Here is a 23,659-nt window from a genome sequence, read left to right as displayed (position 1 = left end):
TTGTTTTATATAGAAAGACACTGAGCTTAGTCGTGACAAAGACCACATGGCCTGAGAGTAAAACACTACTCTCTGATCCTTTACAGAAAAAGTATGCCAACCCCTGTGGAAATATATGGGCCCAGGCTAATAATCAGTTCCCCCCACGCTAGCTCTACCCCTTTCTCTCCTACTAAAGAAGCTATATGAGAATGCAAATGAAAATGTACTCTGTTTTGTGTTTGTTTTTTTTTTAACCATTCATTGTTTTCAGTGTTTTTAGTATGGTTAGCAATTGGAATAACCCTTACAAGTGATTGTGACCCATGCTGGGACATGACATCATGGCTGAGAAGCAGGATTCCCATCCTTCACTTGCAGTTACTTCCCCAACCCCAGAACCACAGAGGTCAGCAACCTGGCAGCCTGCTCTTGAAAGACTGAGGATGTCGACCTCTAAACAGGACTTAGTAGAAACCCACCTTGAGAGGCCCACCATGCCCCTGCCGTGTGACATCGAGGCCACGGTGAGTAGACTTCCTGACAACCTTGGCCTCATTTCCAAGGCCACCCCTAGACCCTATGGTAACCTTATGGTAATTAGAAAAAGGCACACCTTCTGTTTGTTGGAAACTGGTCATAAATTTTGCTGCTGCTGTGTCCATGCTCTAGTTGTGTCAGACTCTTTGTGACCCCATGGGCTGTAGCCTGCCAGGTTCCTCTGTCCATGGGATTTCCCAGGCAAGAATACTGAAAGGGGTTGCCATTTCCGTCTCTAGGGAATCTTCCTGACCCAGGGATAGAACCTGTGTCTCTTGCGTCTCTTGCATTGCACGAGGATTCTTTACCGGGCCATCTTTGCTTTTGCTCAAATTAGACACTTCACTGACATCTGACGAGTTGTCATAAATATACAAACTATACAAATATCTCTAATATGAAAAGGGCACCCCCATAGATCTGCTGAAGTTGGACGACCTACAGAAATGGACACACACCCCCTTCTCACCTCTGTTTGCCAGGATTCAAGGACCCCTCATCCACCTCCTTGTCATATTGGGTATGGATATCATCTAGGCAGCCATTATCTCCAAATCCTCCCCACTCGGTATTAATGCACATCTTCCCTTCATCCCCTTCCACCAGTTCAATGTTTCTCATCTCCTCCATGTAGCACATGTTGCTGCCTGTTCCTAGAAGGAATCACAAAGGGACTTTAGTCTTCAGAAGACACCACTAGGTCTTAAAGAGCCAGCAGGGTACAGTAGATAGGAATTTAGGTTTGGAGTCAGATACAACTGGGTGTGGACTTCAGCTTTATATTTATAGTTGGGTGACTACAGGCAAGTATTTCATCTTTCATAGATCCAATTTCTTCATCTGTAAAAAGGATCTAAAGCCTGCCTTACAGATTTGTTATCAAAAAAAAAAAAAAAATGAGATGATGTCTGTAAGTTTTCTCCAAATAGAATTTGTACCTGTGATACCATTATCCTCCTCCTCACCCTCCTCATTATTGATAAGCCACAGGCACACAAAGTGAGCCCCAAGTAGTCACAGAGTTAGCGGAGCTGGAAGGGACCATGAGGAACCATCTAGTCTTGGATAAGCAGACACTTGGTATCTGAAAGCCACCCTCTTCTCCTTTGTCCATGACCTGGTCTCAGAACTATTCTCAAGACAACAGTCCAGGTAATTATCATCTTCAATCAAACAAATCTCACCTCTTTGACCTCCCAGATCTAGCCCAACCTTTCCCATGGATGAGGAAGCTCAAGTCCAGACAGAATAAGAACCTGCCCAAGGTCACAAAGCAGGCAAGGTTTAGAGTGAGATGAAACCTCTCCTTGGCACTGAAGACATCTCAGTATATCCCCGTCTCCTTGTGCTATGCACTACTTACCCTCAGGAAACCCAGACAACCAGCTGGAACAACTTTCTCAGATTCTGTGATTACTTAACCAGTGCCTGCCACTTGGAATGACCACTGCCCCTGTCTCCACATGTTCAAATGCCACCTGTCCCCTCACCACTTACAGTCATTCCCCTGGAATCTACCCTTGCCCTTAATCACCACCAGACTTTTCCGGAAGACTCCTAAAATGCCTATATCATACCTCAGGCCACTCCCTGCTCCTCTCCTAGGTTTCTTTCCAACTCTTCCCCATCCTGTGCACCTTCTGACAACCAGAAGAGGTCAGAGAACAGAGGAGGTACAAGTTGGAGCTGGAATGAAAATCTAGCTCTCTCAGCTCCAGGCCAACCAACATGATCCAACTGTGGTCTCCCTCCACCCAGTAAAATCTGCCCCAAGGCCCAAATGTGAAAGCTCCCTCTTTCTATGTTATTCTCCTTCCTCAACAGAAAGGACAACCTTGGCTTAGAACCCTTAGGGAAAAAGATATTAAGTAAAGACTTGGGAATTAGGAGACCTGAAATCCCAATCTTAACTTCATCTCAGGCATAGACAAAGCTGGCTTCAGAGCCCCTATGTAATGGAACAATGGCCCCCTGCCCCTCAGTATGTTAAAAGGTAACTTCCAAAAGATCTGATGGGAGCAGGCCAATGGGACACGCCTGATCACTTACCTGCAATCAGGCCAACCTCACAATTACTATCTTCATAGCCACAGGTCATCATGGTTCCCACTGTGTCATTCACAACTGCAACTATGTCCAGGTCAAATTCCTGAAAAGGAAGAGAGCTCTGCTGTAAGTAGGATGTGCAGGCCAGTCTCAAGAGCGGCACATCAGACTGAAGTGGGCAGAGGCCAGAGTCGAGGGCTGGTGTCTGATGACAGAGCACAGGGGCCTTGGGGAAGGACAGGTCAGGTATGAGCTTCAATGCCATATCATACATTTCTCCTCTTGATGGCCTCCCTGAGCATATCCACCACATCTTCCCCTTCACAGTCAGTAGCTTTGAAGCCTTTGGTCCACTCAATGAGTGTTCCCTGAAAGAAAGGAAGGCAAATTCATTTGAGCAGTAGTTTGCTGGAACCACTGCACAACCTCAGCATCAAATAGATGCAAGGGACCGCAGCTAACTGCTGGTCAAATGCTTTTGACTGTGCTTCCATTTGGATCCCTAATACTGGACCCAAAGGCACCATGAGGCATGATGCTCAGGCAAGGTCTACTGCTGAGTGGAATAACTGCAGAAATTTACATCAACTCACATTCCCTGCCATGACTGCACAGAACAAAGACCACTTCTGATTTATCCAATCAATCACATCTTCATGATCAAAGATAAAGCTACAAAATGTTCATCAAAGCATTGTTTCACAGGAAAAATGGGTGGCTAAGGCAGCAAAGAATCTGCCTGCAATGCCAGAGATGTGGTTTGATCCCTGGGTTGGGAGGATCCCCTGAAGAAGGGAATGGCTATCCACCCCAGTATTCTTGCCTGGAAAATTCCACGGATGGAGGAGCCTGGTGGGCTATAGTCCATGGGGTCGCAAAGAGTCAGACACAACTGAGCAACTAACACACGCACACACACACACACACACACACACACATATTCTGTCTTTCCAACAACATGGATCTATCATTGTATATCAATATAGGAAATGCTCTATAGCCACAAAAATATAATCCTTTAAGAGAATGTTAGCCATTAGAGGAAGATGTTTACCATACACTGTTAAGTGAACTCACATTAAACAAATACAGATGATGAATTATTCTATTAGTCTTTTAAAAACCACACACACACACTGAAATCTGGAAAAAGGTCTGGAACAATGCATACACCAGAGGGTTGACGGTGGTTCTCTTTAGGTGTAAGATTATAGGTACCTTTCAGTCTCTCCTTTTTGCTTGTCCATATTTTCTGATTTTCCTAAAATTAATATGTCTAACTTTTTATACTACCAAGGAAAAGTATTTCTAATTTTAAAAAGATGGTTACACTGTTAGCCAGAAGCAAGAGTTATCTAGCCTCAAACTCCACACCCCTAGAGCTGGGGGTGGGTGAGTGCAGGGAAAGCTGGGGTGTCTAGGCCAGGAGAGCAGCTGGGATAGGAGAGATGGCCAGAAACTCTAATGGCAGTACCCCCAACCCCAGGGGATGAACGGCCACCTCACCCTGAGGCCCTCAGCTCCGGGCTCCCTCTCCTCTCCACAGTCCTTGGGAACCTAGGCTTCGTTGCTCCTTTCCTGGTGAATATATGTAGAACCTTAGAGATTCAACCCCAGTTGAAAAATCTTTCTAATTAGTTACAATTATACAAAATCATATTTTTTTAAAGTCTCTCTTTTTTGAAAAACTACTGGTTACCAGAAGGAAGAGGGGTGAGGAGAGGGGCAAAATAGGTGAAAGGGATTTAAAGATATAAATTACTAGGTATAAAATAAATAAGTTACAAGGATGTAATGTACAGCAAGAGAATATAGTCAGTATTTTATAATAATTTTGTATGGAGTACAACCTATAACAATATCAAATTACTATGTTATATACCTGAAACTAATATAGTATTGTAAATCTATATTTCATTTATTTTTTTTTAATTTTATTTTATTTTTAAACTTTACAATATTGTGTTAGTTTTGCCAAACATTGAAATGAATCTGCCACGGGTATAATCCGTGCTCCCCATCCTGAACCCTCCTCCCTCCTCCCTCCCCATACCCTCCCTCTGGGTCGTCCCAGTGCACCTGCCCCAAGCATCCAGTATCATGCATTGAACCTGGACTGGCGACTCGTTTCATACATGATATTATACATGTTTCAATGCCATTACATTTCATTTATTTTTAAAGAAAGTTTTTTTTTTCCTCCTCAGCCATTGGTGTCTTTGCTCCAAGCTCTCCCTTGGTCTCCCTTCCTTCTTAGTTATGTCTTCGTGAACCTGTCAGAACTCCTGGGAGGGAGGCCTGGAGGCCCAGTGCCCCAAGTCAGGAGGAGCAGCTGTGTCCTGGTGCCTGTGGACCACTCAGGACCATGGACAGCAGCACGTGGCTTTTCCCCCCTCCACCCCCAATTTCCATTTCTATGTGTATTAAATTTTAACAGCAGCAGTAATACAAGAATGCATTACCTTTGCAATGTACACTTAAAAACAGCCAAAATGGTAAATGTTATCTAAATTTTACCACAATAAAAGATGGTAAAATAAAACAAAAATAATGTGTACATCATGGAGACACTGACTGGATCAAACAGAGTCTTAAATCTTTGGTGCCATTCTTATTATCGTCATGAGCTCTCTGGCTGCCTTGCTGTGCTGACCAGGGTTCTCTCTGTAAATTGAAAGTGCTGTTCTGCTTTTACACCAGATCAGATAGCTTGACTGACATAAGCCTCTTAGAGAGCAGGAGGGTACTCTGTTCTCCTTGAGCAGGTGAATGGTGCTTTTATCCAAGAAAGTCATGTGATACACGTTTCTAAATTATTATGAACAATTTATTAAAATCATCATCCATGAAGTTCTTCAGTGTCAACAAAATATGTGTCAATGTGATCAATGTCTCCTGAGAGTCTAATATCAGGAAAGAAATGCATTTCTTCAGAAGCATTGGTAAGCTTTTGTTCATCAGACAATAAAAGCCTTTCAATGTACTGTGTTTCCCTGTTTATAATGACCACCCAGGAAGATACATGTAATATTACACACTAAGAGTTTTATAATTTGCCTTAACTGGTCATTCCCTCCTATCTCTTGATAATATGACTTGACCTCTCTTTTAACAATAATTTTATCCATGTGTCTTTTTATACAACCCGAAAGCATCTTGCAAACTTCAATCCATAATACAGTAATAGTGAAAATGGAACACAGTAAATAAAAAAAAGTAAATAGTCTAAATTCTTGATCATGTCTCCCCAGCTGCCCTGAACCTGAGACCCCTAAATAAAGTGAACAGTGACTCAGAGCTGCCTTGAGACTCCCCGGGTGCAGGAGGGAGGCCCGCCAGGCTGGACCGTCTTACCTTGTCAATGCTCGCCTGCCTGCAGGGAAATGAGAACGTGAAGCCCAAAGGCAGCTGGGCTCCCTTGAGGCCCATGTAGTCCAGGAAGTCGGCGATGCACTGCACGATGTGGTCAAACAGCTGCAGGGAGAGAGAGAGCAGCAGTCGTACTGGACGTGCACTGGACGGGGTGGATGGCAGGCTGGCCCCCTGGAGGGTGAACCCCCGGCCGGCAGTTACCTCCTCACCCGTGCCCTGCATGATCTCCAGGGGGATGGCGAAGATCTTGTTGTACATCCGCACTGACCGTCGTCCACTTCTGATTTTTACCAGGAGGACCCGGAAGTTGGTTCCCCCCAGATCCAGGGCGAGGAACTTTCCTTTCTCTGTGGTAGAGGAAGTGAGGGTGGCGTTCCACCAGCATGCACTAAGCAGGGCCTCGTGTGCAGGCATTGGGGGAAGAAGAGATGCCGAAAGAGAGCAGGCCTAGAGCCTGTTGGCCTGAGGTTCGGGGGCCAAAGGGGCGTGCTGGTCAGCAAGCATGGTGTCAGAGCCCTGGGCGGGCATCCTGAGCCCATCTGAGGCCAGCCTGCTTTCCTTGGTGTCTGCTAACAGCCACGCATAATACTTATACTCAAGGAACCTCTGAGGGTGAATCCAGGTCAGGCTACCTGACTACAGTAGACTTGGGAAGGTGCGTCCATTCTGTCTGCAGGGCCTAGAGGAACTGCTCATCCCCAGCCTGAAATGATCTCTGTTCCGCTCTTCCCATCCCTGGATTCCCACACCCCCACCAGACTGATAAGAAACCATATCAAGTCCAACACCCATTACTACCCAGGGCAGCGCCTCTTGCTTCTCTGACATCTCAGGGCATCATAGTCTGTTCTGTGTGTCCCTCCTCTCGCTGACTGCCTCATTCACTCTGTTCTAATCACACTGGTCATTTTACTGTTCCTTGAATTTGCCGAAGCCCTCACTCCCGGCCAGTTCTCTTACCTCTGACTCTGCTCTATTTGTCCTCATAGCCCTTTATGACATGGCATCATCTGGTGTTTATTTGCTTACTGTCTGTCAGCCCAACAGAGCAAAGGTTCCATAAAGGCAGGGACTGTGTTTTCTTTACTGCTCTGTCCCTGTGCCCACAACAGAGCCTGACCTATAACAGGTACTTAATGAAACTTTGAGGAATGGAGGCAAAAGGAAAAAAGAGATGAAAGAATGAATAATTGAATAGTGTCTTTTCCTGCTCTCATTTTCTCCCCCAAGTAGACTCGAAGGATACTAGCCCTGGAAAAGATCTTTGTTGTTGAGAGACTCCAAGTACAGCTGTGTAACCCTAAGTACGTCACCTAACTTCTCTGAGTCTCCGTTTTGGCATCCATAAAATGGGAATTATTCTCTCTTTACATAACATACAGAGTGGTTGTGAGCACAAAATGAAACTAAAGAGTCAAAAGCAAATTAAAGAGATGAAGCATTTTACAAAGATCAGTATATCTCGGTGAGATTCACGAGATGCAAAGAGATGAGTTACTTGTCTAAAGAACTGACTTCACTGTTCTGTAGCTCCTGTCAGCTGAGCACAGAGGACCAGGAAAAGGATCAAGTATCAGAAAAGTCGGGGCAGAAAATGAAGAGAGGGGAGAGGAAGACAGCCAAGCCCCAGGAGAGAAGAAAGCTGGAGGAAAGGGAGGAAGACCAGCCAGACATGCCACGTGTCCAGATGGTAGCTCCCGGGGACAGCATCTGGGTCTTCACACACATGGAACCTAACTTAGGTATTCTTCACTGCCAGTGCCCTGGATCAACCAAAGAACAGATTCAGCAGAGTACTCTCCCTCCCTCCATTATAGAGACGAACACAAGGCTCTTGAAACAAAGATCCTAACTGGGTTTAAGGAGCTTGGATGGAGCTCCGGGTGGCCCATCAGAGAAGGGAGCGGTGCAGGGCCCACCTGTGCCATCCGGCATCCCACAGACGTAGGTGGGCAGCATCTTGACTGTGGCCAGAGGGTGGGTATCTTTCTTCAGCCCGTACTCGAACTCCACCCGCATCTTGTTCCGAATGCCCACAAGTTGTTCTTGGGTCAGCCGGAACAGAGCCAGCACCTTATCAATCTGCTTCCGCTGGGCCTGCAGCCGGGAGGCCACTGCAGTCACCATGGCAGCCCCCTTGGTGCTGCCACTCTCTGACAGGAGGAAGCGGACATCACAGTTCGGGACCAGTTTCCTCACCACCTTGTGCAGGCGTTTCGGGTATCTGGAGGCAGGGGTGATGGCAAAATATGTAAAAACCATAAAGGCCCGGGCCCAGCCAATAGAAACAGATACAGGTGGAGCAGTGGGACAGCGTCCTGGGGAGCCCTGCTGGGCCAAGGCTCACCGCTTTAGTTGCTGGATGGAGGGAGATGATGGGGGTGACTAGGGTAGGGTCCAGGTCATCTGAGGGAGTGGAAGGGACCCTTGGAAGCCTCAAAGAAGTGGTTATTTTATCACTAATATTACAACTAGTATATGGGCTTCCGTGGTGACTCAGCAGTAAAGAATCTGCCTGCAATGCAGGAGCTGCAGGTTCGATTCCCAGGTCGGGAAGATCCCCTAGAGGAGGGCATGGCAACCACTCCAGTATTCTTGCCTGGAGAATCCCATGGACAGGGGAGCCTGGTGGGCTACAGTCCATAGGGTCGCAAAGAGTCAGACACAACTGAAGCAATTTAGCATGCATACACTCATAATATATTGATTGAACATCATCTCTGCCCACAAGGAAAAGGTTTTTTCCCCAGGTGTACATGCCTGACTGAATTACACCTCTGTTAGTCAGAGGGGCTTTCATTCTCCCTACTTCTGTGTTTTCCTTCCGGTATCCTTCATGTGAACACGGCAAACTCTGCCATCCAGTTATTGCCCCATTTATAACTGGACATATCTTACTTTCCTATCTTAACATAGTGAGTATTCAATAATAGATAGATGAATATAGGGATAGATAGATGGATAAGCACATAGATGGATGGCCTTGGTAGTTCAGGCTATTGGCTTTAGCAAAATATTCCTTTAAGAATGATCCCCTAAAGCAGCCCTGCCAGCTAGATGAATGTAATCTCTGAATTCACCCTTTGCTCTATAATCTCAGAACCATAGAATATGGTTGGTTCTGGAAACCCAGAAAAGCAGCCTAGTTTAGAAAGAAAACTGGACTCTGCTCCAGGGGAGATTGCTTGCGGAGGGTGTGGGCCGGAGACCAGCACTCACTGGGGGTGAATCTTGTAGAGTGTGCCGTCCACGCCCACCGTGGTCCGGAGCCGCACCAGCTTCTTGTTCTCCCGGAGGCGTGTCAGGATGGCTGCCAGGGCGGCTGCGCAGAGATTGGCCGAGCGGAAGGAGACGATGGTGCAGACGTGCTGGACCGCAATGCAGTCTGCATCGGACGGCTCCAGGCCCAAATCTGTCAGAATCTCTCTCGTATTGGCTAGGCCTTCTTTGTACCTGGCCAGGGGACAGGAATGAGAGGATCACACTGCCCCATCCCATGGGAATCCCCCTCAGAGAGAATGTTCCCACCTCTCGGGACTGTGACCATAAACAGGCTGGCACATCATCTTATAATAATAATGATGATTCAACAATGATCATGGCGGCCACCACTTATTGCTCACTCACTATGGGCCGGGTGCTAGTCTAAGGACTTGACATGTGTGTTAACTTAGTCCTCACAACAAACCTGGGGGGAGGACCGTCATTATCCTACTGTGCTGAAGAGGGATCTGAAGCACAGACAGGGTAGGTAACCTGTCCATGGCACACGGCTGGTGAGTACAAGGGTCAAGACGTGAACTCCGGCAGTTAGATTAAGGAGCCCACCCTTGTAAGCACCCTATACTGCACTGCCTTTCATAGAAACTCAGTCCCTGCCAAGCTCTGCATAAACAGATTCTGGAAGTCAGATGTCACCCTGCTGAGCTCAGAATCTAAGCTGATTGCAAAGCTCAGGGCAGTGCCAGGGTTTCTAACAGGATCTTGAGTCAACCGGGGCCAGTCAGCCTCAGCAGTCAGCTCCCTACTGCAGACCTTTGTGTGAGCTCTTCTCTCTAATCACCAAAGCCAAAGCCAAATGCAGGCCCTGACAGCAGCAGGTAGAGAAGATTATTGCTGTAGTGGGAATTCTTAACTTGGATTCCATGCTAGGGCCTTAATGGTTCCAAAGATGCCCTGATATTATGAGCAGAATTGTGTGCAAGTGTGCATTTTGGGGGTAAAGGGTCCAGAACTTAGACTCTCAAAGGGATCTGCAACCCTAAAAAGGTTATATCACCAGTTTAGGGAGGAAAAAGGCAAAATAAGAAGGGGGTAAACCTCCAACAGCAGAAAACCTGGCTATTGAAACCAACCAGAAGCCACATGTGAGGCATGACAGGCACTGCTAATCCACCTGAAGCTGTGCACAGGTCTGAAATCGTCCCAGTGAAGAAGAAGATCTGGTTCCTCCTATGCACCACTCCCATGAGCACACCATGCCTTGGCTGCCCACCTTACCCTCTTCAGAGTCAAGGTGGGAGGGACCCTGCCAGTAGCTCACCTCTCCATGGCAGCCACATGCCGTGTTTCAATCTTGCCCTTAATGTGAAGAGCAGAGGATTTCTCACCGCCAAACAGGAGGCCTGCCTTGGCCATCTTCAGCAAGATGAGCCTGACGAGTTCACCCAAGTATAGGCCGCTGATCATCTTTTCAAACCTACATTTTGGTGAACAGATAAGTAGCAGCAATGCCTTTGGTTATGCAGCATTCCTTTCCCAAGCCCGTGAGCCATGGCCCATGGTCAGGAACACAAGTAGTGGAAAGGCCTCTTTCCGGGTCAGGAGGCCTCAGTCCTTGCCCCACCTTGAGGTGCCCTTCGGAGCCCACTGCAGCTCTCGGAGCTGCATTATCCCCTCGTATAAAAGAGGAACACTGAACTAGAGGAAACCTATGATTCTTTTCTGATCACAAAGTGCTTGAGTCCAAGAATCTTTATCTCAAATCACACTCAACTGTGGGGTGCCACTCTCAGATATAAGGAATCTCAACTTCAGAGAATTTAGGTACTTTCCCAAGATCACTAACCACAGCATGACAAATCCTAATTTGAAGTTTTTTCCAACTCCTACATGTTTCTGCCCAAGAGAAAAAGATGTTGCGTCTGTTAGTTGGGCTTAGATCGCCTCAGAGAGGTTCCACAATAATATGAGTAAAATAGATAACCAACAAGGACCTACTGTACAGAACAGGGAACTCTATCAATAGTCTGTAATAATCTATATGGGAAAAAATCTGGAAAATAATGAATATATGTATATATATAATTGAATCACTTTGTTGTACACCTGAAACTAACACTATAAATCAACCATACTCCAATAAAATTTTTAAACATAGTAATAAAATAAAATCTATAGACACACACAAAATAATATGGATGAAATGTCCCACCACGTTACCCACATGTGGACTTTCAGTCTGCATACAACAAGCAATTACTGTTTCCCAAGTAAACTATTAAATATAATTTTTATTCTGCAAACATAATAAAATACAAAATCAAGGACAACCAGTTTCCTAATCAACTTTATCTATTTCATTATAAAAAGTCTTAAAACACTGCAAAAATAGAAGACAATAGAAAGAAATCCCAGCTGAGCTTGGGATAGTGGAATTATGTTAAGTGAAATGAATAGTGTGAGGATGCTAAAGTCCTCACAGTGGACCCAGTTCCTTAGGCTGTGACTGTTCTGTGTCACCAGCAGAATGGGTGTGTGCTGGGGAACAAGTACATCAAAAGCAGAAATTCGTTCCTCAGATATTCACTTCTAGTGTTGAGTGGTTTCCAGGAGGTACTTAAAATGTTTATTCACCAGGGCTTCTTGGGAAAATGGTTGATTCCATTGCTGGGACTGGGAAAGTACATGGTGAGCCTGGAGCATCTTACTGTGCAAGAAAATAAGGAAGTACTTAAAGAGTGATGGGAACATGTCAAGAGCACTTAGGGACTAGCTTGAGCTTCCACTGGCTAAATCTGAAAAAAAAAAAATTGATAGGAAGGAATGATAATGATAGGAAAAAATGATAACTCATTAAATTATAAAAGAATCCATATTAGTATAAGGAGCAACTTCCCTGGTGGCTAAGACAGTAAAGCGTCTGCCTGCAATGTGGGAGACCCAGGTTCGATCCCTGGGTCGGGAAGATCCCTGGAGAAGGAAATGGCAACCCACTCCAGTATCCTTGCCTGGAGAACCCCATGGACGGAGGAGCTTGGTAGGCTACAGTCCACGGGGGTCGCAAAGAGTCGGACATGACTGAGCTACTTCACAGTAGTGATGGGAACATGTCAAAAGCACTTAGGGACTAGCTTGAGCTTCCACTGGCTAAATCTGAAAAAACAAAATTGATAGGAAGGAATGATAAAATAATGATAGGAAAAAATTATAACTCATTAAATTATAAAAGAATCCATATTAGTATAAGAAAGTAAGTAGAGGAGATAGCTCTTCCTTACAGTATTCCTTACAGTAGAATAGCAACTAATAACTGCAGAGAGAATGATGGATCTAGAAATTCATCAATGGGCGCTAAAACTAGAGAGTAAAAGTTTAATGAAACATAGGATAATTGCATAGTCTCGAAGTATCTCTTCACCCGATGCTTATTCATTACAGAGGGAATAACCTTGTGGTGGAAAAACCTCTTGAACATTCCCTTAATCAAGTGATTTGAATTTGTGTCACCAGTAACTGAATAAATATTATACACTTCCAGATGTGATGCCCCGGAAGGACACACACCACTTGTGTGATAGTCCTGCTGAAAATGCACCACCTGAATCCAGTCATGAGAAACGTCAGCTACAAGCTGAGAGACATGCTGTGAAACACATGGTCTGTATTCTTGAAGACCACGAAAAGCAAAAATATATTACAGAAGATTGAAAGAGGTGAAAGAGATACGGCAGCAACATATAATGTGTGATCCTGGACCTGGACAAGTTTTCTTTTTAAATAAAGGACATTAGTGGGGCAGCTGGTGAGTTTTGAGTAAGATCTATAAATTAGATATTAGAACTGATTAAATGCTAATGTTCTGATTTTGATAATTACACTTTGGTTATATAAGCAAATGCACTTGTTCTCAGGTAATACTCTGAAGTATTTAGGGGTGAAGGGATACTACATTTGCAATTGTAGTCTCAGATGGTTCAGAAAAATAATTTCATTCAGACATGTGTTTATACAGGTGTATGTTTTATACAGATGTATATTGTATGTGTCTGTGTATATACGTATACACACAGATCGAATGTTACTGTTTGGGAATTTGACTGAAAGTTGTACTATTCTCACTACTTTTCTATAAATCTGAAATTATTTTTTTAAATCGCAAACATTTTTTCATTCAACAGACACTTTTTGTTTGTTTTTTAACAAACACTTAAAGCTGCAACAATGTGTAAAGACGCTATGTGTAGAAAGGAAAGGAATTCCCAAGTGTAGCTGCCTTCAGGGAGCTTAGCATACAGTCAGAGCTGAGGCAGACCCTGAAGGCTTATACCACATGTGGGTGTGGGATGAGAGTGCAAGAAGTCTCCATGAGACCTGAGGCTGGGAGGGACTCACACCAGGTGCTTTGCGATGAGGCCTAGGAGACAGTGAGGTGCAGGGGAGCCCGGAAACACAAATGAGGAATGTGTGCTTCCTCGGGCTGCACTGATTTGCTCTGTGACCATTCATTCCAATGGGCCAAAAAGGCAGGACTTGAGTCACCGGGTTCACAGCTGTTTCTCCCCTGCCTCTGGATTGAATTTGATCAGGGATATGACCTGGGAGAAGTCACTCAGTTTCTTTGGCTTCCCTTTCCTCATCTATCTGGTGAAACTGAAATATCAATACACGCCTTGCCTCTTAAACTCCCTGTGACGGAGAACAAGCGACAGCTAAGGAGTCTCCCAGGTATGAAGCGTACCTGAGTGAGTGGACAGTCACTGGTGCCGATGCCCAGATTACAGCACAGGGTACTCACAGCTGCTTCCCGGGGTTAAGAGAGCCGAGGTCCAGCTCCCGGTCGAACTCGGTGCGGATGTCCTCCAGGGCCCCGTCGTCCCCGAAGGCCCCCCACTCGGTGTTGACGCACATCCTCCCCTCGTCACCCTCCACCAGGTCGATGTTGCTCATGTCCTCCATGTAGCACGCGTTGGTGCCGGTACCTGGACGAGGGAGCAGAGAGAAAACGGACAGACACGAGGGCTCCCAGCTGGGCAAAGACAGAGGAAGCCCTCAACCGCCCGAGAGTCCTCTGAAAGCGCCACAAAGTGCTTTTGATGCACTCCCGGGGCTGGTTCCTGCTGAGGGAAGCAGCTTTGGCAAGCCCGGGAGTTCATGAGGAATGAAGCTGACATGTCAAGTCCACACTTGTCGGGGTGTTAATGGTGTGCTGTTATGAATGGAGTCAATTGTGAAGAAGTCCCGATGAATATGTATGAAAGCTGACTGAGCACATTTACCGAGAGGACGATGAGTAAACTGAATCTCATGTTTTTAAAAATTCACCGACTCACTAATATTTTTAATCCTTTCCCTGTGCCACTTAGCCTCTTCTCTATTTGATACTAAAAATATTCCTTACTCATAGCCTGCCACAAATTGTTCCTAGCATAAGCTACATCCTTATCTTTGACAGTGATGAGCTATCACATAAGAGAGCAACATGCATTATTCAAACATAAATTCGCTCCAAGGAAATGCCTCAAACACTTGAGTAGTGAGGAGTGGCTGCAGATAGGTACAACCTGTTTGAGATATATTGGGATGATGGAAGCATTCCAGCTGGACTGTGGTGATGATTACAAAACTCTATAAATTCACTAAAATCACTAATTATTACCTAAATGAGAGGGTTTTTATGCTTCAAACCCTATGCTTCAAAGGTAATCTTTGTTTGGCCGTGACACGTGGCATGTGGGATCTTAGTTGGCCAACCAGGGGCCAAATCTGTGCCCCCTGCAGTGGAAATGTGGGGTCTTAGCCACAGGATTACCAGGGAAGTCCCAGTAAAGCTATTTTTGTTGTTGTTGTTATTGTTGTTTTAATTTTAAGTATCTTTCCCTGGCTGATATTTAGTCTCAGGATTTTAAAGGCAACATGAGAAATAAGAGACGTAGGCAATCAGATTGTAATACAATATCCGGAAAAGGCTTTTCTCAGAAAAGTACAGACACTGGCACCCACTTAGCAGGTTTATCAGACAGTCAGTAAGACAGACACAGCCGACCATGGCAGGTGCCATGCGGGGCAAGCGCCAGGCCCATTCTGAGGTGTGGGGCTCCAGGAACTGGAAGGCAAATCAAGACCCCAGATGTAAAGATCCTACTCTTTGGGAAAGTCAGACTGAGGAGAGTGAGATGCAAATTAGGAAAAAACAAGTCAGAAAACTTTCCCCAATAGTAGTAAAGGAATAGGAGGGTTGAAGAGACATTTGAGAACAGCCTATAAATCCAGTCCATTTGGCCTTACTGACCCCACACAGCCCTTTTCACGGACCCCTCCGGGAGGGCCCCCTTCCAGCTCAGGTGTTGAGACCACCCACGGACACTCCCACTTTGCTGTGGCCCCGCTGGTCCTGCACCACAGAATGCAGTGGCCTCTTGGCTGGCCTTAGCCCCAGTAGTCGATTCTCTACACAGCAGCCAAACGAGCTTTTCCAAAACGCACACCCCACTTGTCCATCCACCATCCAAGGTCCTCTAGTGCCTTCTCTCCCGTGGGTTTAAAGTCAAAGACCTTCCAGGGACTGTGTCCCACGTCCTAGTTGATCTGCCCAGTCCCAGCCACTCTTTCTCACCAGAGTGGCCTCACTCGCTTTGATTCACAACCATTCAGCCTTTTAGGGCTCCTCAAGCAGCCCAGACTCATTCCCCTCTCACAGGCCACAGGATTTGCTTCCTCTCCATCTCTGCTTTGCTCCCTCCTGCTCATCACGGAGGTCCCTGCTCAAATGTCAGCCCTCGGTGAGGTCTCACCTCACAACCCCACTGCCCTCCCTCTCAGTCACATCACCCTGGTTTATATTCCTCATCACACTAACCACCTGAAATGTGATTTGTTTAGGCCATTTTGGTCTCTCACCCACCTCTGCACTGAAAATTTCACTGAGTACAGGAATCTTTGGGACTCTCACCATCGAGAATCCAACACAGAGCCCAAGGCCTAGCACACAATGGTAACTCAGTAAACACTTGTTGAATGAATGCGTGTATTAATTTTCTATCTCCCTATGTTGCTTCTTCTAAGTAGAAACCACCAATACTCTTCCCACAGAATTTACTCAGAGTTTCCTGAAACTAAGCCCCAAACCAGCCCCTTTCAACCCACCTCCAAAGAGCAAGGCAAATTGAGTTACCAATGATGACACCAACTTCGCAGTAGGGATCGTCATAGGCACACGTCATCATGGTCCCCACGGTGTCGTTGACCAAAGCCAGGATGTCCACATCTAAGTCCTGTTGGAACACAAGTCCCAGAGGGCATCAGTGTGTGGGAGAGAGGCACTATTTCCTTATTTTTCCCCATAGGGGAAGCAAAAGTAACGAAGGTGCCTGGCTGAGAGAATCACTAGATCCTGTCTTCTGGGCCTGCCTGTAAGAAAAAAGGCCTTTGCCCCACAGCCGTTGTCTGCCTTCAGTCAAGACGTTCTGACTTTTCCTGCTGACCCCTAGATCCTACACACCTGTGACTCAAGATGAACTAGCAAAACAGGAAAGAACTGTTAGGGAAATTAAAATGGAGGTAGTCTTGTTCGAGATTCAAAATTAGGGGAGCAGGCCTCTGACTGACTTCCGACCTTGGCAGAACTACATGTCTGCTTGCAAGCACACTGGTGGTTACCAGCAAGTCAAGTGGCACTTTAGATAAGAAAAGGAGTGGGTCTTGGACTTTCTTAAGCCCCTGGAGACCTCGCTAGTCCCCTAGGGTCTAAGGAATCTTAAGATTCACAAGTTGAAATGAATAGCATGTAAAAGATAAAGGAAAACAAGAGCTGCATTTTCATGTGAAAAACGGTTAATAGTATCAGTTTGCAGGCTGCTTATAAGCAGAACTGCGATTTGAAGTCTCATCCATGGTGCGGATGCACCACCTTGGACCCTTTTGCCAGCTGGGGTTCCAGATTGCTATTACTTAGGACTTCCCAGTGTCATTCAAGTGTGGACGTAGGTTGTCGGCCCAATTTGGTGATGTATACACTGTTATTCCTCTCTATTGTTTCTGTTTCTTCTAATGACCGTATATTGAAATTAAGTTATATAATCTTCTAGAAAAAATTTAAATTGTTAAAAAAAAGAAAGAAGGACTTTGTCAAGGTTTAAGGTTCAGGGGAGAAAAAGAGCAATTGAGACTGAAGAGTGAATGAAACCCATGCTCCTGTTTCATGGGTGAAGGCCTCTGAGCAATGAAAACATGAGGGACACATCTCCAGGACTCCAGCCAGTGCTTGAAGAACGCTGAGGAATCATGTTTATCCTAGGAGGAATGGTGCCTCCAGGAGAAAACACCAAAGTCCCCGCCCACAGGGACATTTTAACCAGCCGCAGCCAAGTCCTCTCCGTGAGCAGCACCAGGGGTTTCCTGTTCTATCAAGTCAACTAGGGTTATTGTACCACGGTTCCACAATGTTTGGGAGAGCATTTTAAAGCAAAATGAAAACAATAAGAGAAAAAGTATATAAAAGACTATGATAGCAACTTTAAAGAGAAAAAAGACTGGAAGGGTATACTTCAAAATATTTCTCACATTGTCAGTGTAACAAGTCAACTGGGTTAATTTGTGTACTCAGCTCAGCCAGGAGCATGGCTTGCTTTAATAGTTCTTTAAATTATTGTAAAATGTATCCAACAAATAGAGATACTCAGTGAGTAGGGTGCGGAAAATGGGACAGAGAACCAGACAGGAAAGAAAATGACCTTTCATGCTTCAGAGAGGAAAGGTGAGGGCTGGAGCATCACGCAGCATCAAGTCTAACCAAGACCCCCTGAAGAGGCTGTGGCAGCTGGGGAGGTCCCAGGGAAGTATTGGGTCACCCTTCAACAGTAACTGCCACATACCAGGCCCACAGGAGGGTTTATCCAAATTGGCCACATCTGTGCTACAGTGAGAACTTTCTTAAGATCAAATCCTTCTCTGATTCTCCTTTAAGGGCAGGCACGGTAGAAGACAACCCTTCCCCACCCCCACAAGAGATAAGGGCCAGAACTAGGGGAGCTCCCCACACTCAGATGGGTTCCTTACCTGGTGTCTTTTCATAGCATTGGTCAGAGAGCTCACTACGTCTGTGCCCTGAACTCCCCTCGCCTTAAACTTCTTCGTCCATGAAAGCAGGATACCCTGGGGGAAGATATTAGATCCAGACAAAATAAAGAAGGCACGCAGTTCTGAAAATGAGCTGCAGAAATTTCATGCTTACTACAGTGGGTCCTCTGTAGCCTTCTGTTTAAGTTGAGTCACACCAATTCTTTCATTTCCTTAGAGGCCTTTTCTAATAATTTTGACATGTGTATTACTCTCATCTGAGCAGTTTAAAATATTATACACAGGGGCAGAAAGAACAATGGCTGCAGAGTCAGAATGCTTGGGGTCATAATACACTGTTCAAATAATTTAACCTCCCTGAGCCTCAGTTTACTCATCTGGAAATGGAAACATCACCTCCCTGCCACAGGAGTGTTCTGATGGAAGTGCCCGGAATGTGGCAGACACATGATGTGTGCAGAATGTCTAGTTTGCCAGGTCCACAAACAGAACCAACATGTTACCTTGTAAGACTCTTCTGGGGACTTAATTCCAACTTGGAAAAATGGATCTCAATATGCATTATCAATTATCTGCTTACAAGTGGCATTTCTCAAAGAGTTTCATGTCTAACATAGCAAATAATCACAGGATTTTTCAGACTGAAGGAGAACTTGCAGATTAAAAAATGCCCAAGGTTACCTAGTGGAGAGGAGTTGAGCCCAAACTTACAAACTCCCTGACTAGCCCCACCCCCTCAGCTTATGAATAAAGCAGACAAGCTTCAGAAAAGAAGGAAGATGCTCCAAGTCTCGTAGTCAGTGAAGGAGACAGCCCAATTGGTATGCAGGTTTCTGAAACTAACCCCCTCCCCCACACCCCTCTAACCCCCCACCCCCACTTCAGAGATCAGGTTTTTTTCCCTGCACCACAGCGCTACCTAGTGGTAGCTCCCCCTAACTTCTGCCCTCTTGGGCTATGGTAACTCCTGCCCCGCTGGACAGAGGAGTGAGAGATTGTTTGGTGGTATCCCCTCAAAAAGGATGCCAGGGACAATGTGGGACCTGTTAAGGGGAGATATATGGCGGAGTGGGGAATAAATGCATGTGACATAGTGTTAAGTGGGAAAAAAAAGCTGTACATACAGCATAGCACCAGTATTCAATATAGATACAATTGCAAGGGGCTCAGACAGAAAAGAATCTGCCTGCAATTCAGGAAGCCCAGGCTCAGTCTCTGGTTGAGGAAGATCCCCTGGAGACGGGAATGGTTACCCACTCCAGTATTCTTGCCTGGATATTTCCATTGACAGAGGAGGCTAACAGGCTATAGTCCATGGGATCCCAAAGAGTCAGACACGACGGAGTGACTAACACTTTCATAACTGCAAGGAAAACCCAATAATTCTAGTAGTGGCTATCTCTGAAGGTTGGGATTAGAGGAGATTTCTATTTTCTTCTTTAAAGTTTTCAATTCCGACCTTCTTTTCTCTCTCTTTCCCCCCCTACCTTTAAGAAATATTGCCATTTTATCATCAGAAACACACATACACACACAGAAATTTTTCTTTGATTAAGACTTTTCTGTTTCCTCATTTAAACAAACAAAACAACAACAAAATGACCTTGTCCTTTAAGTCCAATGCCCTGATCTTCTTTAATCGTTTTTTAGTGTCACAAAGAATCCTCCTCAGTCACACCCCCTCAGGAAGTCTTCCCTTTCCCACCTCCTTCTGTACCTACATGGTTGATCAGACTGCACCTTCTCCAAAGCCCTTATTTTCATGTCACAAATTTACATGCAGCAGAATCGTGGTTAAACAGCTATGCCCACTCTTGGTTGTTATTACTAATGCATTTCCTTATGACTGAAACTTTTCTGCTTTAGACTTCTCTGAAAGGCAACCTGGGAGGAAATTTTATAAAATGCAAGTAATTCAACTAGACTTGGAAGAGAAACATTTGCACCTTTACTTGATATAATCAAGCCACCCTTTCCTAGTTTAAATGTCATCCGAAAACTCTCCTTGGGATGCAACACAAAATGGGTCAAAATGCTTTCAGGCACCTGTTGGTATTTTTTTAAAAACAACTGTATTTACTTACTTCTGGGCGGGGGGTGTGTGGCATGCTGCACAGCATGTAAAAATCTTAGTTCTCTGACCACTGATCAAGCCTGCACCCCCCTACACTGGGAGCAGAGAGAATAAACCACTGGATCACCAGGGAGTCGCCTGGTGGCATTTTAAACAACATTCTAGAGCTCTGTCTTTTTGGAAAATCAGTGTGGTCAGAGAGTTTGTGAGCTTGGGCTGAGCAATTCTTGGCTGTGTGGCCTTGGATAAGTCTCTTAACCTCTCTGAACTGCAGTTTCTTCAAATATAAAATTGAAATAATTTTATCTGCCTCATACGATTGCTTTGGGATTTTAATGAGGTTATACACATGGAGGGTTCAACATAGTACAAGTGTAAAAATCTGAGGTATAGTCTATCATCATTATCATAATCTTCCTTCTTCTTAAGGTCTCTGTTCCTAAGCTCAAATAAGAGGTGTTTAACTATCTGGAGAATTGAGGCCTAATTTCCTGACTCCCCCCACTGCCCCTACTGACTTGGGGGAACTCTGTCCTTTAAACTTGCAAAGACAAGCAAAGCTCCACCTGGCCTCTTCTAACTTTCCTGAAACCTTTACACTATTTCCACCCCCCACCAATTCTTTCTTTAGAAAATAACTAATCAGTAAACCTTAGCCCATATCCTGTATAGATAGATAATGGTAAATTCCCATTCAATGGAACCCAGTAAAAGATTGATTACACCTTTCAATTGTCAGATAGTTATCAAGCAGCTATTAAATATAAGACACTGCGCTTGAAACCCTAGAAATGGACAGGAAGAACAATATAAAATAGTGCCTGCCCTCCAGAAATATCTGTTCAGTTGAGGGACAAGGTACAAAAGCATGAAGAGACAAGTTGTATGGGGACATTCATTAAAACTGAAGCTACCATCGATGCACCAGGCGCAGTGCTCAGCACATTACAGAAGCTTTGTCTAAGCTTCACCTCAGCCCAGCGAGTAGACAGTATCCCTGTTTTACGGATAAGAAAACAAGGGACCCAAGAAGTTAAGTAACTTGCCCAGGGGACACAACAGGTCCTGAGCCATGATTCAAAGCCAGGTCTATTAAATGTGAAAACCCACTCCCTTTCCACTATCCCATAATCAATAAAAGTCTCAAGGCAACAACATCAAACACATCCCAAGTCAAGGTGGGTCCATGGATTGGCTGTGAGCTGGGTGCCATGACCTGTCTGGGCAGCAAGAGTTCAGGGACCATCACCCCAGGCAGGAGACCTGACTCAAGACAATAGCCTCCTGGCCCCAGAAAGCTCCCTGTCCTGTTATATGGCCCCTTATTTATTTTCACAGATTCACGTAAGATCAGGTTTACCTTCTCCCCATTTACAAACTGATAATCTGAGGCATAGAGAGGTGGATTACCCGAGTGCCCAGCTGGCTAATTGCACAGCTAAGAGTACATCCCAGACACCAGGTCTGCTCAGTAACACTGTCACTCCAGGGACCCCACCTCAGCCCTCCTCCTAAGGGTTCACTGTAGAGGGAGACTCCCCCAGCCTTCCCCTTCTTATTCTAGTTAACTGTGTCAGTGCTTCCGAGTGTGGTCGCCAGACCAACAACATCCATACCACCCAGTGAATATTAAAAATACAAATCTAAGGCTCCATTGGTTAAGAAACTCCTGCATGGGGCCCAGCAATCTGTGTTTAACAAGCCCACCAGGGGTTCTGACTAAACCAAGGTCTGAGAACCACTGAGCTTAGTGGTGAAACCATTTCATTCCTTGTGCTGCGCCCAGGGTAAATGTAAACTCAAGGCAGCCGTGGTACCATATTCTCTGCCTCACTGTTTAAAAACAAAGAAAAAACAAACAAGAAAACTCCTGCTGATCTTTCCTGTTCCCAGCCTGACCCCCGCACATGCCACATTCTCCAGCCCCAAACCCAAATCCTACACAGCTTATTCCCTCCCTTGCACCAGTCTTACCTCTTCTAATTTAGTCTGTTTGCAGGGAAAGGAAAAGGTTAGGCCAAGAGGTAATTTCTTCTGCATCAGTTCTTTGGTCTTCATGAAATCTGCCAGACAGTCAGCTACATATTCAAACAGCTGCAGGGAAGAGAAAGCATAGCACACAGGGCTAAGGTCATCCAGAAACTTGGTACCAAGGACCACCTTCACAGAGCCCCCGGCCTTGGTACCTCTGTGCCATTCCCTCGGATGATTTCATTGGGTGTTGGGTAAAACTGACTCTCCATCTGGACATTTCGTTTCCCCTCTTCAGAGACTTGTACCTTCAAGACTCGAAACTTGGATCCTCCAAGATCCAGGGAGAGAAATTCCCCATTTTCTATGAAAAATATAAACCCCCACAAGTTATCATTTACTGAGAGTCTGCTATACACAAGCTCTGCATTAGAAGTTGGACTGTGATAAATACGAACTCTCACACCCCCACAAGCCAGGTATGCCCGTGTGCCAAGATTCTAGAAGTGTGACTGTTGATTTGCACCCTCCCAGTGAAGGGCAAAGTTGGGGTGTGACCCAAGTCTGCCTGCCTCTGGCGCCTCAGCCGTGCCCACTGGGAATAAATGTGTTCACTGGGAGAGGGGAAATGTGAATGCACTTTTGGCAGGCGGTAATAGAAATGTGCCTTGAGAGACTTCTCTGGTGGTACAGTGGATAAGAATCCGCCTGCTGATGCAAGGGACACGGGTTCAATCCCTGGTCTGGGAAGATTCCATATGCTGCAGAGCAACTAAGACCACGCACCACAACTACTGAGCCCGCGCACTGTAACTACCGAAGCCCATCATATAGAGCCTGTGCTCCGCATCAAGGGAAACTGCTGCAATGAGAAGCCCGCACACCGTAACTAGAGAAAGCCTGCAGGCAGCAAAAAGACCCAGCACAACCAAAAATTAAAAAAGAAAGAAAGAAACGAGCCTCGAGGATGGAGCTTATTCTGGCACACCACAACCACCACAACCAGGAAGGGAGAGTTGATACTCCACAAAACGCAAATAAGGCAGAAGAGACAGGAGGATTTCAGGGAAGAGAAACCAGCTTCATACAAGCCTCAGTCTCCCGGACAGAGAAAATACTCTAGGAGGGAAGGGAGACAAACACCTAATCCTGGCCCTTAAGGAGCCAAGGATGCTTAATATTTTGGGCCAGAGTCATTCCAAAAGGAGAAAATGTAACATGACCTAGCCCAGTATAAGACAGATGCTATTAATAAGATGGTAGGAATGACACACATGTTGGGGTGGGGTGGCCCACCCTGATGACTTCAACTCAGTCATCAGCATCCAGCCAGCCAGAATTCCTGCCTAGGACCCTGCCAGTGTCTTTAGCATCAGCCAC

At 45.5% G+C, this 23,659-nt stretch overlaps 1 protein-coding gene across 2 annotated transcripts in view; it reads right to left on the bottom strand.

Annotated features, from left to right (window-relative positions):
• The window catches only part of HKDC1 (hexokinase domain containing 1), a 39,879-nt gene that overhangs the window by 6,802 nt on the left and 9,418 nt on the right, over nt 1-23,659 (bottom strand). Inside the window, exons 3-15 of one of the 2 annotated variants that reach the window (XM_010852209.1) lie at nt 22,495-22,643; nt 22,283-22,402; nt 18,214-18,309; nt 16,331-16,430; nt 13,955-14,138; nt 10,481-10,636; nt 9,157-9,390; nt 7,857-8,161; nt 6,139-6,284; nt 5,920-6,039; nt 2,838-2,933; nt 2,569-2,668; nt 989-1,172 (exon numbers count right to left, since the gene is read on the bottom strand). In XM_010852209.1, coding sequence (XP_010850511.1) covers nt 989-1,172; nt 2,569-2,668; nt 2,838-2,933; nt 5,920-6,039; nt 6,139-6,284; nt 7,857-8,161; nt 9,157-9,390; nt 10,481-10,636; nt 13,955-14,138; nt 16,331-16,430; nt 18,214-18,309; nt 22,283-22,402; nt 22,495-22,643 — 1,990 coding nt within the window. The remainder of the gene's footprint in view (nt 1-988; nt 1,173-2,568; nt 2,669-2,837; nt 2,934-5,919; nt 6,040-6,138; nt 6,285-7,856; nt 8,162-9,156; nt 9,391-10,480; nt 10,637-13,954; nt 14,139-16,330; nt 16,431-18,213; nt 18,310-22,282; nt 22,403-22,494; nt 22,644-23,659) is intronic. The other variant, XM_010852210.1, reaches the window with a different exon arrangement.

The sequence above is a fragment of the Bison bison genome, unplaced genomic scaffold (genome assembly GCF_000754665.1).
Source record: "Bison bison bison isolate TAMUID 2011002044 unplaced genomic scaffold, Bison_UMD1.0 scf7180017864309, whole genome shotgun sequence".
Taxonomy (NCBI): domain Eukaryota; kingdom Metazoa; phylum Chordata; class Mammalia; order Artiodactyla; family Bovidae; genus Bison; species Bison bison.
The sequence above is the reverse complement of the archived record's forward strand: the minus strand, read 5'-3'. Positions and strand labels throughout refer to the sequence as shown.